The sequence below is a fragment of the Lissotriton vulgaris genome, chromosome 11 (assembly GCF_964263255.1).
Source record: "Lissotriton vulgaris chromosome 11, aLisVul1.2, whole genome shotgun sequence".
In the NCBI taxonomy this organism is placed as follows: domain Eukaryota; kingdom Metazoa; phylum Chordata; class Amphibia; order Caudata; family Salamandridae; genus Lissotriton; species Lissotriton vulgaris.
In genome coordinates, this window is record NC_141699.1 from 912,846,022 (window position 1) to 912,862,845 (window position 16,824).

The following is a 16,824-nucleotide window of genomic DNA, read 5'->3' on the forward strand; positions in this document are numbered from 1 at the left end:
ATGGGTGCAAATCATTAATATATATAGAATAAACAAAAGAGGGGCCAGCACACACCCTTGTCTAACACCCCTGCCAATATTTATATCATTAGTTACATCTCTATTGTTGCTAATTCTGACCCTAGCTCTCATGTCTGTGTGCAAATATGCCTAAAAGTGAACATGGGGAACATCCAGGCCCTACAATAGCAACATGTGTCGACTGACACAATCAATAGCAGCAGTTAAATCCATGAAAGACAAACACAGGGGCATTTGCTTTGCAACAGTATATTTGCCTATTACCAGATTCAGGTTTACACATTGCTTGATTGTCCCAATCTTTTTTGGAACCCATATTGAAAAGAATGCAAGATAGGCTCCACTTGAGACCACTCCTAAATTCTGTTGTAAATAACACGCCCTAAGATTGTAACAGTGGTGTTGATCAGTGAGATTGGCCTTTAGCATCTAGGGTCATCTCTGTTACCTTACTTAAATATAGGGACGATAATTGGAGTGCTCCAGGAAGCAGGCCAGTCTGAATGTACAACGTTACTAAACACGTTAGTCAGAAGAGTACTGGCCCAAAAATCAATGTTACGTTTCAATAGATATATCGGAACACCGTCAGACCAGGGTGCTTTTCCCCCCTACACTTTGTGAGTTGGCCTCTTCAACATCAGCCACAGTTATCTTCACATCTGCCAGTTTCCTGCTATTGATATCAAAAGCATCCTCCGCTGGGGGGGCAGCATAAACTGTTCTAAATTGGGCTCCCCATACTTCACAGATAATATGAAAGGAACCAAAGATACTAACTGATTTTTACGTCTTGTATCCGAAACGGGAGCCCGCAAATGCCTTCTATCTTTCGCACGGGCTGCCGGCTCTAGTGACCCCCATTGTTCACATACAACTACCTGCCATCGTTTAGCTGTGACAGCCTTGTACTGCTTCCTCAAGATGGTGACAAGTGCTTGATCGCTTTGCTTTTTCCCAAGTGCTATTCCCAAATCCCGATTAGCCACACTACAATCATGATTAAACCAGTGATGTAACATAATAAAGGGCCGAACAGTTTTAAGGATGGTTCTTTTGACACTACAACAAAGATCACTAAATGCACCCATAATCTGGTGTGCAGTGTCCTCTTCCATCAAACAGACTTCCAACAACCTCATATTCTCTCTTTTAATACTACATCTAGAGTTCAGGAAGGTTCACACATTGTCCATATCATCTCTAGGTTGTCCGTGGTCAGTTGAAGGTTACAAGCCCCAATCTCTCTCTTATTCATTTTCCTAGGAACCAATACAAGGGCCACCTCAAGAGGTTGTTGGAACAACAGATTCATACATAAGAACCTCCTCCAGGATCCTAGTGACAAATATGTGATCTATCACTGGAGATGCACCTCTACCTCTACATGTTGGTAGGGCAATAATGTTCTTCCCTGCAATTTCCATTGTATCCACCAATTCAAAGGAAGTTAATATCGACTCCAACTCCAGGCTTCGAGAATCCAGCCCACCTTCATGGGGGATTCAAGCGTTTTGGCTTGGGGGGAGAGGAGCATTACAGTCACCAGCAAGACAAAAATACAGTGCATGACCTTGTGTGACAACCTTTTCAGATAACTTTGTGTGGTAGTACGATAACTCTAGAAACTTAGAATTAGGTATGTTAACAAAATCATTGTTATAGAAATGAACCAGGTGAAGGTTCAGATGGGCTCTCCATTGTTTCACTTGAAAGCTAATTCTAGCCAAAATCTCCACGTGACCACTTAGAGCTATATTCACACACACTGCCAACCCACCAGCTTCTCGACCACATCGCAATTTGGTAGCTGGGATACTGCAACATTGAAACCCATCAATAAGAGAAGGCCTAACCTACCACGTTTCCCGTAACATGGCAATGCCATAGCGTTTGATAAATAACAGCCAGTCAGGCAGGCATAGCTTACAATGGAGCCCAGCCATGTTCCAACTCACAATTCTTATCAGCGTGCTTTTAGCAGGAGGAGAGGCGATAGTGAGATTAGCAACCCTTACAGTTGGAATAATCAGTGAGCTGGGCAAAGACTGCTCAATGGCCGCAGCCACTGGTAGTCATTCGACATCTTCTATGCTGCTAAGTACTTCAAACTTATTTGTGCAATCGAGTGGGTGCATTTCCCTGGAGGGAGCACTGGGAAAATGGTGGTACTACAAGCTAAAAAAAAATAGCCGAGGAGTAGCAACACAATCTGTGAGTTGGTGTGTTGTGACAATTCTTTATGTCCCAAAATAATACATACATGCAATGGGGGCCTAAAGTTTACCATTGTACAATAACCTGAAATGTCCTTACGTCCCAGGCCCACCCATTCTACCCTCCGCTCCATGATGATTTCTTCTGCATTCCTGGTATCAAAGTAGTTTTGTTCTTTAATTGCACCCAGGATTCAACTGAGCCCGTCTCCAGGGGAGGAACACCAGCAAGTAACACACAAATGGGTAAAATGCATGTGGTAAATTCAATATGTCTTTACTGGGAACTCCAAAGCTCCTATAGAAAACCCGTTGTGGTTACTCCTCTGAGTTACTATATCCTCAGTTGGAGTAGTAGTGCCTATAGAGCCAGCCTCTGAGACAGTGACCACGCTTAACTGGGTTCTAGCAACTTGTATGGAACGTCCCTGTAAGGGCACTGTCCAATCTTATTTGATGATGACTAAGTTGGGTCTGCAATGTGGGACAAGAGGTATTTCCAATATTAGAGACCTTGGCTAAATCAGTAAATCCAGTTAGGAGCCCTTCTATGAGATTCAAGCGTGCTATGATGGGACTCAATATTTGATCCAGAATTGCACTGAATTGGGTAATCAAAGTGTTAGTGTCTAACATTTCCTGGGCCTGTGCTTCTCCTGGTGAGAGCATTTGTGTCTGCATTGCTCAGGTCTGACAATAGGGTTTAACACAGGATAATAGCGGACTCTGCCAGTGACTTTGTAGAGGCTGGTGTTTAATTGTAGATGCTGTAGTGAGTGCCCTATACACCCCTCCTGGTTTACTCTTTGAGGCTCAGGCTGGCTCGTGCATAAACCTTTAGGTGAGCTTGACTGGATAGAAACATTGGTTGGGACAACAACAGATGTCCAATGTCATCCAGAGAAACAGTAGATAAACTGGAAACAGTGAGGGCTGAACAGTGGAAATACGGCAGCATAACTAATTCCTACTTCGTCGCATAGAGAGGTGGCCCGGCCCAGCCCAGCCTCGTCCAGGCGTGGACTGGTGCAGACAGGCCTGCTCTTGGCCCAGTCTTGGCCTGGGCGTGACTAGGCGTAACCTGCACGTGTCGTGTCCCACGCAGCGGGCTCCTGTAGCTGGACTTATGCGCCTCCTGGCAAGAAAGAATGGCAGGGGCCCTCCTCTGTCTCCTGTCCCGCTGGGAGATGGAGTCCTCTAGCCCACACAGCCTCCAGAAGTGCGTCTCACGCAGCGGCCGCCTGTAGCAGGACTTATGCGCCTCCTGGCATGAAGGAATGATAGCAGCCATCCTCTGACTGCCGGTCTGCTGGGAGATGGAGTCCTCCAGCCCCCACAGCCTCCGAAAGTGCATCCCGCCTGATTTAATAAACCACTCCTTGATTTGATTGCAGGTTTTATGGAGGATTTGTACCTTCAAACAAACTTGTCAAAAGTCTTCACTAAGGTATGTGGTCCTCTGTCAGTGAACACCCACCCTCATTTTGTTAAAGATATTCAAGTTGATAGAGTGTGTAGCTTTAAGCATTTGCGGGGTCCTTGGAAAGTGCGTTTAACTGGGATGACAAGCACACTTTCAGTTTGAGAGGGCGATTGAAACGGTCTTTAGGTATTTTTTTTTAAATTGCGGATTACTTATTTGGAAGATGTAATTAGATTTCACCCACTTTTTTTTATGGTTTTCTATTTGGGCAAAGCTTGAGACAAGCTTCAATCGCTGATTGATTTCAAATTGCATAGCTTTCGATTCAAGGCGCCTGATTCCCTGGATGAATTATAGTAAAATGTGGTTTGATTTGTTGGGGCAAACGGGAGCTAAATTTGATTCCAGAATTAATTCATCCATGGAAAACACTGTGAAATCTTTGGGGCATATCATCAAGGGTTGGCAAAATAATTATCGCCGCTTTAGCGTCCATTTTTGGGTGAGAAGCGGCTATAATTATATCGCATAATTTACAAGGACACAGTTTCGTATGTTTCCTTGATTCAGCTCCCGTTTTGTTCACGCCTCGCTTTGCATCTCTAATGAGATGCAAAGTAGGCATTTCCTGCGAAAATGAATGGAAAAAGATCGCTAGCTGTCCTCCGTATTTACAATACGGCCCAGTACACCCATAGCGATATTAAAAACACTGCTAACCGCTGTTATCGCCGGTATTGTACGTCTGTTTTTTTCATGACTACCCTATCTTTGACATGGGAGGTGGATTCAGTGGCTGAACCCACATATCCCTATCATCAAGATTCCCCTATCGCTGCGGGAATATCGCTGGATTTCCAGTGATATTCCTGCATATGGTCGCTTTTGCTGGATTATTTATTGCCCTGGAGAAATGCGTTGTTGATAATGCTTTATCCTTGTGATAAATTCCAGCATTAGGCGGCGATAAATATAAAAGAGCTAAGCACGCTTTGCAATATTTTTCACCATCTGTTGCTGATATGCCCCTAAATTCTTTGAAAGGTGTAGGGAGGATAGTTTTGCAAATGAGTTTCGCTCAAACCTTCCTTTATATTTTCGTCACTAATAACAATGAACTTTATTTTACTTTTGTAGATAGTACCAGCGCATATTTTTGTTTACTCACTTTCGGGTAAACAATATTCATTTGCTACTCTCTTTACCAAAGATTGTCTTATAGAGAGAAATCACCTTTGTGTCCATATGAGAAATCATTCTTTGCAATCCAGTATACATTATATGTTTTTTATCAATTGTCAACGATACCAAGGGGAACAACTTTTAGTACCACCATCGCATTCATGTAAATTTAGACAGTATCGACCAGCTTTTTATTTTGTTACAATAATTAATATCAGTGTTTATCTGCTGTCTGGTGGCCCACTTTATTCAGAAGTATATCAGAATTAGGAAATTAATGACAGATCTTTAGGATGAATTTGTGGTACTTTTGTTTAAATGATCTTAATTTATATGTTATCGTTGTGTTTTTCTTTTTCTTATATGCTTTGGTTTTTCGGTGCTGTTCCATATATCTTTTATAAGACCGAATAAAGACTTTTGACTAACTCTGAGTACCAATGTGTTGGGTCTTAGCTGTTTTTTTACATTGCACAGATTTAGCGTTGCACGTTATAAAACACATTACTGTGCAGAATTGCCTCACGAATCTTCGAAAAAGAAATTAGAAACACATCGGCCTCTCTTTTGCACAAATTTTTTGGTCAAAGTGCCAAATTTTCTGTCTGCCAAAAATTATCAGAAATTAGCAAAGAAAACGAAATTGAAAAGTGTGTTAATTGTTCAACGTAGTATATCTTTTCCACCTATTACAGTTTATTAAAAGGACGCGAGTTACACCTTACACAGTGTCCACCTGTTAACTTTTGAGTGATAGCTTTATAAGCTAATTTATAGCATAATGTGCTTTCGCTTGTCCTTGGTCCATGCGCCAACTCATTTGTAGTTCTCCTTTCTTCGCAGAGGCTGACAGCCTACCATGACATCGCTTTGGATAAATGTTATGTGATTGAGCTGAACTCTTCTATTGTGATGTTGCCCCGCAATTTCTGGGAGTTACTGGTCCATATGAAGGTAAGTGTTATGTCTCATCTTTGTTGTTATGTGGAGGGTAAAATGGCAACTGTCAAAAGAGAAAAGAATGTGAACATAAGTTGTTATCAGCTACGACGCCAACATGCACATACTACTCTTTAACACCTTGGCTGCTAGGTGTTTTCCCCCCCGGTGCTGGGATCCCAGATTTTCCATTGTTCATGACGAGCTCAGCTCGTCATCAGCACAGCTCAACCGTGCATCATGACGAGCTGAGCTCGTCATGAGCATGGAAGGGGTTAAAAATGCAGTTTAAAAATGTGATGGTTCTTTGCGTCTGGTTCTCGTCCTATTTTGCTTTCCTCTACATCATTGTCATTGGTGCATTATTATTATTAGTCTATCATCATTGTCATGGTACAATATTACCATTTGTACATCATCATTGTCATGGTACACTATTACCATTGGTACATCATCATTGTCATGGTACACTATTACCATTGGTACATCATCATTGTCATTGGTGCATTATTGCCATTGGTACATCATCACTGTCATTGGTCCATTATTATGACTTGTCATTCACCACTATTATAAGTTATCACAGTCTAGTTCTGACGTCACAATGCCTATGTTTTATATTCATAATTTCTTCAATATGGCTACTCAGTGTCTGTAGTCCTTTCTTATTGTTTCTATCCTCCAAACTAAGAGTGTTCTATCTGGTATGTGAGGATTCCAGCCTTGGCAGTTGAGGGTCTGGTCAGTTGTGAGGTTTACTGCTCTGCTGTGTTATCTTGTACTATCTTAATAAATCCAACTTAATAATCTGAAGACGTGTCCTGCTGCCTACCTAATCTACTTACAACATTTTGGCGACATCTGAAGCTGACCAGACCAGAGGAGCAGATCTGAAGGGAGACCAAGAAGAACAGCGCAGCATGAGCAAGACCTCACAACAAAGAACCCACCTAACTGCGGCCAGAAACAACAGGAAAGCAACTAAAAATCTTTGAAACACGAGAAAGCCTGAAGAAATTTGCCGCAAGTCAAAAAAAAAAGAATATCAACATGACAATGTGTCACCCAATTGCAGCAAGAAACAAGTGGTAATGAAATTGTTAAGCTTAATATCAGATGAAAAGAAACTGTTAACACCAGCTGCTGCCAAAAAACGAAGTTAACGTGAGTAAATGAGGAAAACCAAACCTATTGACAACATATTTGCCACAACCTTCCCAACGTTGTGCTACTTTGACTTAGGACAATTTGCCAAGTATTAAACACAGCTGCTGTGGAAGACACACCTCAATCTTACAGGTCAGAAAAGCTGTTTCATATCGTGTTTTGGGCATTTATGACTGGAAAATTGTTAACTTAAAGAAAGTGTATGATTGAGGTATTCAAAAGACCATTGCGCTAGTTGGTATGTGCAACCGGGACAAGCTCTGACAGTGACACAAGCTGGAATGTGAGGAAACCATTTTTGATGCAGATGTGGAGTGACTGTCTAAAAGAGAAGCTATGTGCGTCTAGGATCTTCACTTTACCGTTGGTGAGTAGAGAGATCCTTCCTCTGCCCTGCCATCTCCTCACTGATGACGTCTTAGAATTTCCGACTGTATTAGAGGAGGAGCAGCATGCTCCTTGTTCACATAGAGTGCTCTGTGTCTTCCAACCTCGGACCCAAGGCGTCACTGCGCAATGGCATGCAACGTAGGTCCGACATTTTGTTATTTGTATTTATTTTGTCACCGCTGTTTACCAAGGATATTAACCTCATAGATGCTATTAAACATTCCTCCCCAGTGCTGCGCTGTCCATTGGAACTAGTGCTGAATGGACGTCCAATGGTCGTGCGCAGCACTGGGGAGGTAGTGCTGCCGTCGGCCAATGCACTGAGGCAGCACTTAAGGGGTTTACTCCGTTTCTAAATGTGAAACTGAGCCTTATTCAGTCTATTCTACATTTCAAGCTTAACCGAGTTGAAAAAAGACTGTTTCAGCGTTGAAAGTTTTACAACACTGCCATCTTGTGGAGTTGGGCAATATTACTTGTAAAACAACATTTTTTTGGGAGCTCGTTCATTCTGAAATTTTCTGTCATTTATTTAAAATTATCGGTGGTTGTTCTTGACCAACGGTGATACAATTATAGCACTCATAATTGTAATTTCAACTAGTATATATTTTAAGAAGTTAAAGTACAAATACCAATGGGGCATCAGACGAAGTACAGCAATAGTTTTAATTTAATTACCTGTCTGAAATTTGAGAACTAGTGGAATACAATACTGTGGATAATATTACAAATACAAGGGCAACGTCATGACAGGGAAAAGCTCAAAAGAAACGAGGCAGATCTAGGAAAAATACATGACAGAGTTTTATTTGTCACATGCCACCATTCAGAAAGACTATGTATTTTGTGAAAGAAGTGTTATTGGACATGTTGGAAAGTGATGGATAGTATTGAAATATTGACCTGGTGGAAACGGAAGGGGGCAAAGGCCCCAGATTCAGAAACAGAGTGGGCATTGGACCTCCCAGGACCGGAAGGGGATAAAAGCTCCCAGAACTGGGAGAGGATAACGGTCTTTCCAGGAAAGGTGGGGGACAAAGGTCCTAGAATCTGTACTGGGAGTGGACTATGGACGTCCCAGAACCGGAAGGGGACAAAGGTTACAAAAGGAGACAAAGGTCCCAGAAAATATAAAAAGTGAACAAAGGTTTCTAAAGGAGACAAAGGTCCCAGAGGAAAAAGTGAACAAAGGTTCAAAAAGGAGACAAAGGTCCCAGAGAAAATAAAAGTGAACAATGGTTCCAACCTGTCCAGAGGGGGACAACGTATGTCCCAGAATCAATATCGGTAGTGGACAAAGTCTGTTCCAGGACCTGCAGAGTTCACGACCAAGATTCGTGATGGACAAAAGCTTCAGTACCACAACAAAGTTGTGACAAGGTGGTTCTTTGAACTGGAATACGTTGTTCGCGACTTGAACCAAGCTTTATAGCCCACAGTACTGAGACAGTATGTCCACAAAAGGAAAAAAATGTAAAAGTAATTTTGAGGCCTGAACCACAAACAGAGGCCCATAACCCAAGAAAGTGAACCAGAATCTTGACACCTGGTCCAGAACTTGGATTGTAAGAGAACTGGCTCCAAATTTTACTATGGGAACATACTTCCAGAACATGGTGAGCCTTGGAGGCACTTGTTGATTTGTTCTATCTTCAACAATGAGCGGGAAGCCACAAAGGACAAACACTGATTGGAGAAAGTAAACTGTCTATTTCTGTTTTTGATTGCCATAATGACTGATTGTAGAGAGTAGACTGGCTCTTCATGTTTTGTCTATCGAAGGGGAGAAGGTAGTCATCATGATCTTCATCATCATTCTCATCTTGATCCTGATCCTGAGCCTCTGCCTTTGTGATCTGGAAGTCCATGAGGCCGCTGACCTCCTACGTGTTATATGTTTTCTTCTTCGTGTTTTCCAGACTTTCTCTTACAATGTGTTTGAGTCTTTCATTTGTGTTTTATCTGTAAAGGGAGAAGATGTGATGTATATTCATACTTTCTTTAATATGGCTACTCAGTGTCTGTAGTCCTTTCTTAGTGTTTCTATCTTCTAACCTAAGAGTGTTCTATCTGGTATGTGAGGTTTCCAGCCTTGGCAGTTGATGGTCTGGTCAGCAGTGAGGTTTATTGCTCTGCTGTCTTATCTTGTACTATCTTAATAAATCCAACTTAATAACCTGAAGACGTGTCCTGCTACCTACCTAATCTACTTACAACAGCCTGCTAACAGCAGCCAAGGTGAGAGATAGGTCAGGCCACAGAGCATATCTGAAGCAGCTGTTTAAAGCAACTAAAAGGAATGTTGCTTTTCTTTGTTCTGCTCTATTTTTTAGCTTACAATGACAATCAAAGAGAACATGATTATTTTTTGCGCGCCTAATATAGTTAGAGAAAAGCTGGAATCATTCTGCAAGTTTCAACACATTCTGAGTTAGTGCAGCTTTTTTAAAAAGATATATTTTATTTTATAACTGACATGTATTGAACTGTTTTCAATATATGTTTGTAACAAATAGCTAACAGATTTTTTATATGTTTAATTGAGCACTAGTAGTTAGATTTTTATTGTTCATGTTTGCAAACATGATGACTCTTTCAAGCGAAGGAGCTTTGCACCATGGTTTAAAGTAATTTGTTGGAAAGGTGATGGTGTGGCTGTAAGTAGGATCTGCTGTCTGCATGAGGGGCACATTTGGTGTCTCTGTGGATAGTCCAGTTCAAACCAGTCCTGGGAGCTGTCGCTCTGGCCTGCAACTGGACAAAGGACATGGGAGTAACCTACCCCCTGTCCAGAACCTCTCATGGGAGGGTCCCCTGAATCTTCCCAACCCTCTCCTTAGGGTACTTAAGGGATTACCTGGATATAGGTTCCTAGATTAATCATGGGATAAGATTCAGAACTGAAACCACTGCACTCTAGACTTCACTGGACTTCGTTTGGGCCTGACTTCATCTCCCTTCCAGTCTGCTGCATTGTCTGTGCATGTTCATCATACAGAAACCTTGCAAGTCCTGTGAAGCATCAAGGACAACAGAAGTAATCTCCCTTGGAGTAAAGGGGTCACTCCCCTGCATTCTGTGGGCTTTTCAACACAGGTGGTGGTTTTCCTCAGGTACCGAGGCATGCTCTATGCTCTTATCAAGTTTGAGGCCAGTAGCCCTTGTGGGGGTTGCAATAACCGCACCCCTGGGTACTGCATTTCCTTTACAGTTGCAAAGGCTTGTTGACATCTTTGCAAGAAGATCCTCGGGCTCCAAGTAGTCCCCACCTCAAGCACCAGAATATTCTGCCACACCCCATCGTAGGCATCGTGGCCTGCATCTTTTGTTGAGCTGCTTGAGGTCCTCTTGCAACTCCTGTGCCATTGGCCTGTGGGTCCATTTGAGGGTCACCTTTATTTTCCTTGGGCTCCCCTGATTTCTCAGGGCATGCCGTGACTCCCTGGCTTGTGGTGAGTCCCCTGGACCTTCCTGGTATCAAGTGTGCACCTTCTTGACCTCTTGCATGGGTTGCCTTTACCAAGGCTTGTTTGTGCTCCCGCCAGACACCGACTTCTCAGCACTTGACATCCTTCCTGGGACAGCTCATATCCAGGTTCTGGTTATCCTCAGCATCCCCTGGTCATGGCAGCTGGAGAGTTAAGGTCACCGGCATCTTTCCTGAAGCATCTGACATCGGAGGACAGTCGTCTTCCAGGGCTCCTGGTCACTCCCGAGTGTCATAGACTTTGTCCCCTCTGCTTTCAGGTACACCTATTCAAGAATCCATGTTTGGATTCCTCCAAACACTTTCTCCTCTTCCAGCAGTGGCACTTTACTGAAGTCCTCGATTGGGTTTGACGGCGGTTTCCTACACCAAATCACACCTATGCACCCGGCTTCCCTGGGTTAGGTAACTAGGTTATCACACTCTCCAACCTTCTGTCTTCTACAGGATTTCTTCAGGGTCCACTGAGAAGGGTCCCTAATCTTTAAAATTCCAACCGCGACTTATACATAGACTTGTATGGAGCACACAGTCATGTTCTCACATGGCACACACTCTCCGTGGGGTCCCTATCTACTTAACTTGGGTGTGTCTGAGGGTCTCCTACAATTCTACGTCCTCTCGACATTGTCTTGCCCGAGATGTGGTTATTATACCACTGTCTTAGCATATGGTTTGGTCCCCCACTGGGGCCCACTGTTCATTAGTGCTATTTACTGTGATTTATTTGCTAAAGTATTGTGTGTTTTGTGACTATCACCGTGTAGGAAATCCTCTAACATACAAGGGAGTGTTATATAATAAATACATATTTCTGTAGACACTTTGTGCGGTTCTTTTTCATTTAATCTATACTATAAGATTGTATTCTGGTAAATATATATATCTAAAACAACAATTTTCCGATTCCGGAAAATATATATATCTGCGTGTGTATATATATATATATTCAATGAAAAAACCATTGGTTATAGAACATATATAGTTAGGAATTTGCATTTACAAAACCTTATTTTACTCGCATAAAACCATTGAAATTCCATATATAGTTAGATGCGCTAACTATATATCGCGCACCCGCAATCCACTGCTGATGATGTCACATATTACATCATTCATGACATGGTCAGTGACATCACTGATGACATCACTGATGACATCTCAAATGACATCACTGATGACATCACTCATGACATATCAAATTTCATCACTGATGATATCATTCATGTGATAATACGATGAACCTCTTCAGACTCTAATATAACCTTAGATACAATCAGTGTAAACAGACACTCACAGACTGTCACTCATTCATGGAGTTACTCACACAACTAGTCAGTCATGCAAACAATCAATCACACCTCCATTTCCTCAACTATACAGTTATACAAACTTTACTTATTCAAACATATACTAACACATATTTTCTCTCTTATACAATCACTGATACAAGTTGTCAATGATCCATGCAACCACTGACACATTCACTAGCTCTTATACAGTTATTTATATATGTCAACTCTCACATGTACTGTGTTTTACATATGTACTTACTTTGACATGTAGCACTGAGATATCCATTCACTCACCAATACACTCATGCACACAGTCAACCACCCATACAGCTGTTTCCACATGCAATTTTGAACCCATACATCTAGTGAATCAGCTGTTCACACATCTATGCACAGAGTCACACACCTCCCAGCCACTCACACACATACTCAGTCTCCCATACAAATACTTGGGCAACCAATCAATAACCCATATAGTTACTCATATAGCTACTGATCAACACATGCAGCAGTTTACAGAACAACAGATATAATGATGCACAAATTAATACAGTTTAATCACTAACCCATGCACTCAGTGAGACACATTTAATCACTCCCTCATACAATCAGTCATGCACCTACTAAATCCTTCATTTAGACATTTATACATCCACTCATTCTTCAATATGTGAGACATATTTTAACTTTACAGAAACATACAGTCACTGGATGTTGTCATCAGTGATGTCATCAGTGATGTCATTTGAGATGTCATCAGTGATGTCATCAGTGATGTCACTGACCATGTCATGAATGATGTAATATGTGACATCATCAGCAGTGGATTGCGGGTGCGCGATATATAGTTAGCGCATCTAACTATATATGGAATTTCAATGGTTTTATGCGAGTAAAATAAGGTTTTGTAAATGCAAATTCCTAACTATATATGTTCTATAACCAATGGTTTTTTCATTGAATTTTCAAGGTTTTGTAAATGCAAATTCCTAACTATATATGGACTATAACCTATGGTTTTTTTCATTGAATTTCAATGGTTTTTTGAAAGCTAATATCTGTAGCTGTAAAATCTATTCTTTTTTAAATCTTTAAATATATTTTACATGTTTTTAATACATGTTTTTAAAAAATATTTTTTTTTTCCGCTCCCAGTTCGCGAACCGGTCAGCTTTCCGTTAGCTCATTTTAAAGCCGCTCCTAGTCCGCGAACCGGTAAACGTTCTTTCAGCGTACCTGTTACGTTAGAATGACGTTTTGCGTTCTCGCGTAATACGTCATCGGACGCGCCAAGTTAGCGGACCCGGAAGCGGACTAAAAGCGGCGCAAAGCGCGAAACGTAAACACACCAGGTCATGTGACTCGGTAATAACACTTTTCATTGGTTCATTTCACTTTTGGTTTCCTAATGATGTAATACTAGGTCATGTGATCTAAAATTAACACTTTTCATTGGTTTAGAACTTTGGCTTTTCCCAAATGTTGAAAACCCCTCCTTCTTTCCTCACTCTGACTTTCATCTTGGTGAGAGAAAGACCTTTGTACAATCCAGAGAAATGGCTTCTGTTGTTGCTTCTGGTAGTGTTCCCCCACCACCACCTCCACCTCCTCATGGAAAGAAAGGACCACCAACTCAACCAATCTTTCAAGAAGAGGAAGATGAGGAAGAGGAGGAAGTACCTGAATATTTGCCAGAGGAGCCCAGGAGGTACAACAGGAAGGAAAATTTCATTTGGCAATTTTTTAAATTTCCACCAGGGCAAAAGAAAGTGAACGCCAGGTATGTCTTTTGCCGTATCTGTGATGATCGTCTTTCTAGAGGCACGGACAAAAAATATAGTTATGGGAATTTCACTATGCACAGGCACATGAGCAGGTGGCACCCAAATAACTATAGTGCTGCTCAGCTTCGGGACGAACAACAGAATTCCCCAGCAATAGCCAGAAGATCGGTCGTGCCAGAAGTTTCGGGACCTGAAGCAAGGGAGCTGATCCCAAATATTCAAATGGACATGGGGGAAGTGAAACAAGTTTGTGTGAGGTGCAATCAAATATTATGCTACCGCGAGAGTAGCATAACTCTTATAATAAGAGCCATCAAAAATCATGTATGTCCAAAACGCCCCCAAAAATAAATTCTTCTTTTTTTTGTTGCTCCTGTTGAGCCCTCTTCGATGAATCATTTTTGTTTCCCCCCTACCCCCCAAAAAATAAAAAAAAATACAAAATGTTCAGAAAAAAACAAAAAAATATAAAAAATGTTCCAAAAAAAAAAAAAAAAAAAACAACAAAAACAAAAAAAAAGTTCTTTTCAGAACTACCTCCCCATTATTAAAAAAAATTGGTAGAATTCTTTGAACTCTGCCAAGCTCTATTTCTATTAGTTCGCTCCCAGTTCGCACTCCGGTACGCGAACCAGGAGCGAACCAAAAAATTTTTTTTTTAAAAAGAACAGTAAGTATAAGGAAAGGAAACAGACAGTTATGTTACAAAAAAGACAGCTATAGGGAGTAAAGAAAATATACTGTTACCCGCAATTCACTTCTGATCATGTCATATATTACATAATTTTTGACATGGTCAGTGACATCATCAGCAGTGGATTGCGAGTAACAGTTTTTTTTGTTCACTTCCTATCGCTGTCTTTCTTGTAACATATTTGTCTTTTCCTATCCTTATACTTACTGTTCTTGTTTTAAAAATTTTTGGAGATCATTCAGAAACAGTAACATTAATAGAGACAGAATTAGTGAATAATAATGACGAAGTATGAGAAGAGAGGGAGTGAGAAAAATACTGGAAGGAGTAGAAAAATTAAGTAATAGAGAAAGGAATGAGAGAAGTAGCAAACACAGGAAAGTAAAGATTAAAGAAATGAAGCAGTAGAACTAATAGATGTTAAATGTGATAGATTAAATGATTGATTGAGGGTGACGATAAGGTGTGTCCTCTCTAAAAGTTTGTTTAAGGTGAACCGTACTCTGGGTTGCATATCAAATTTATGCTTGTTGAAGAATACAGAGGAGATAATAGAGGTGAAGACCTACCATTGTAGTAAAACATGCCCACTTATTACATCATTCATAACATAGTCAGTGACATCATCAGCAGTGGAATGCGGGTTATAAAAGTAGAAAACATTTACCTTATAATTCTTGATAACTTTTAAAGAAAATTTTTCATATATTCAATCTGTAAATGAGAGAACAAACATTTCCAAAAATATTAAAACATGTATTTAAAAATTAGAAAAAAGAAGGGAAAAGGTTCAAGAAGAAACAGTTTTTAAACAACTTTGACACTTACAGAAACCTCTACTTCTCTACGACCCGTACACAATCCTAAAGATATTTATTTTAAACAAACAGTATCTTCATGCTGATGAAATGAGGCCTATTTTGAAACATGATGCTTCTTTTGCATTGCTTATGTCTCACAATAGTGATGCAATAACAGCGCAAAAGAGATGTAAAACCATCATAAAATTGTGTCTAACATTTTAAATGATTGTTTCAGGATGCAAATAAGATGTGTGCTTTCAAGAGCTTTCTTAGAGGTGAGGCCTATTTCTTTTTTTAAAAAAAAAACAGTACCCAGAAGTACAGCACTGTAAGCATTAGAATTGACACTTACAGAAGACTCACTTTTTCCATATCTACCTCACATTTCTAAATGTATATCATAAGTACAAAAAGCAGAACATTAATTATACATGTTAAATGGTTTATTTTTGCTGTTCTCAGAATGTATCAAATTTCACTTAAATCAGTGATTTGAAGGTATTCATCATGTAACAGCGGGGAAAAAAAAACACAATCAAAATGATTGTGTTTAAAAAACCCATACAACATAAGAATTCTGAATTCAAAACTCCTTAAAATTAACTTACTTTCAATAACGTCAAAGGATCTCCTATGAACAGCATCCACTCTGTTGTGCTATAAATATTTTCAGCCCGGCACTTTCTGAAAGAAAACCTCCATCATTTAGAAAAATATGTTACATACAAAAAAAGACTTCTCACATTCTATCACATGTTTCCACTAGGCCAAATCATGTTGCAGCGATTCGCAAATCTTGTAATTCTTCAAATCAAATCCCGTCATTTTCTATTTTCGCATCTTTCAAAAAGAAAACATTTGAGAATATTTTCACAATCCTGGACTACTAATATCTTACTCTTCTTTGTCACTCATGTTCTCCTTTTCCTATGACACTGATACTGCTTACTATGAAGCAGACTTACTTGCATCAGGTTTATATAGTTGGATTTTAAAATTGACATTATAATTAAAAGTTTTGGACCAATAATCTAGACAGCATGGCAGACTTACATTCCCTCTTCTTGATGAACAATTTCCAATTCCTCACAGGAAATCCCCAAAAACTTTCTTTAAAATTTTGGTTTTAAAAACACCAGGTAAGAATTTTTAAGGTCAAACGGCAATTTTTTTTTGAAAGTTACAACAGAATCATTGCAGAATGACCAGCCGTTTCGAGACTTTAAGTAAGCTGTATAATGTCCTGATGTTGTTGAAGGACCATCGTGATAGATAATTGCTACAGTTACAAAAGTCCTCCCTGATATTGACAGCTGAGAAGCCACAACATTTTTTATTAAAGTTGACAATTTTGATCCATCAGGCTTACATCGTTGGATCATTAAAATGACATACTGGCCATATCTACGTATAAATAATG

At 40.3% G+C, this 16,824-nt stretch overlaps 1 protein-coding gene across 3 annotated transcripts in view; it reads left to right on the forward strand.

Annotated features, from left to right (window-relative positions):
- The window catches only part of ITM2C (integral membrane protein 2C), a 281,272-nt gene that overhangs the window by 171,026 nt on the left and 93,422 nt on the right, over positions 1-16,824 (forward strand). For 2 of the 3 annotated variants that reach the window (XR_015300961.1, XM_086944068.1), the window contains exon 4: positions 5,686-5,796. Coding sequence is in view for 2 of the 3 variants with exons in the window: in XM_086944068.1 (XP_086800194.1) it covers positions 5,686-5,796 (111 nt within the window). In the remaining variant the exon portion in view is untranslated. Of the gene's footprint in view, positions 1-5,685; positions 5,935-6,068; positions 6,811-16,824 lie in introns of those variants that run through there. The other variant, XM_086944069.1, reaches the window with a different exon arrangement.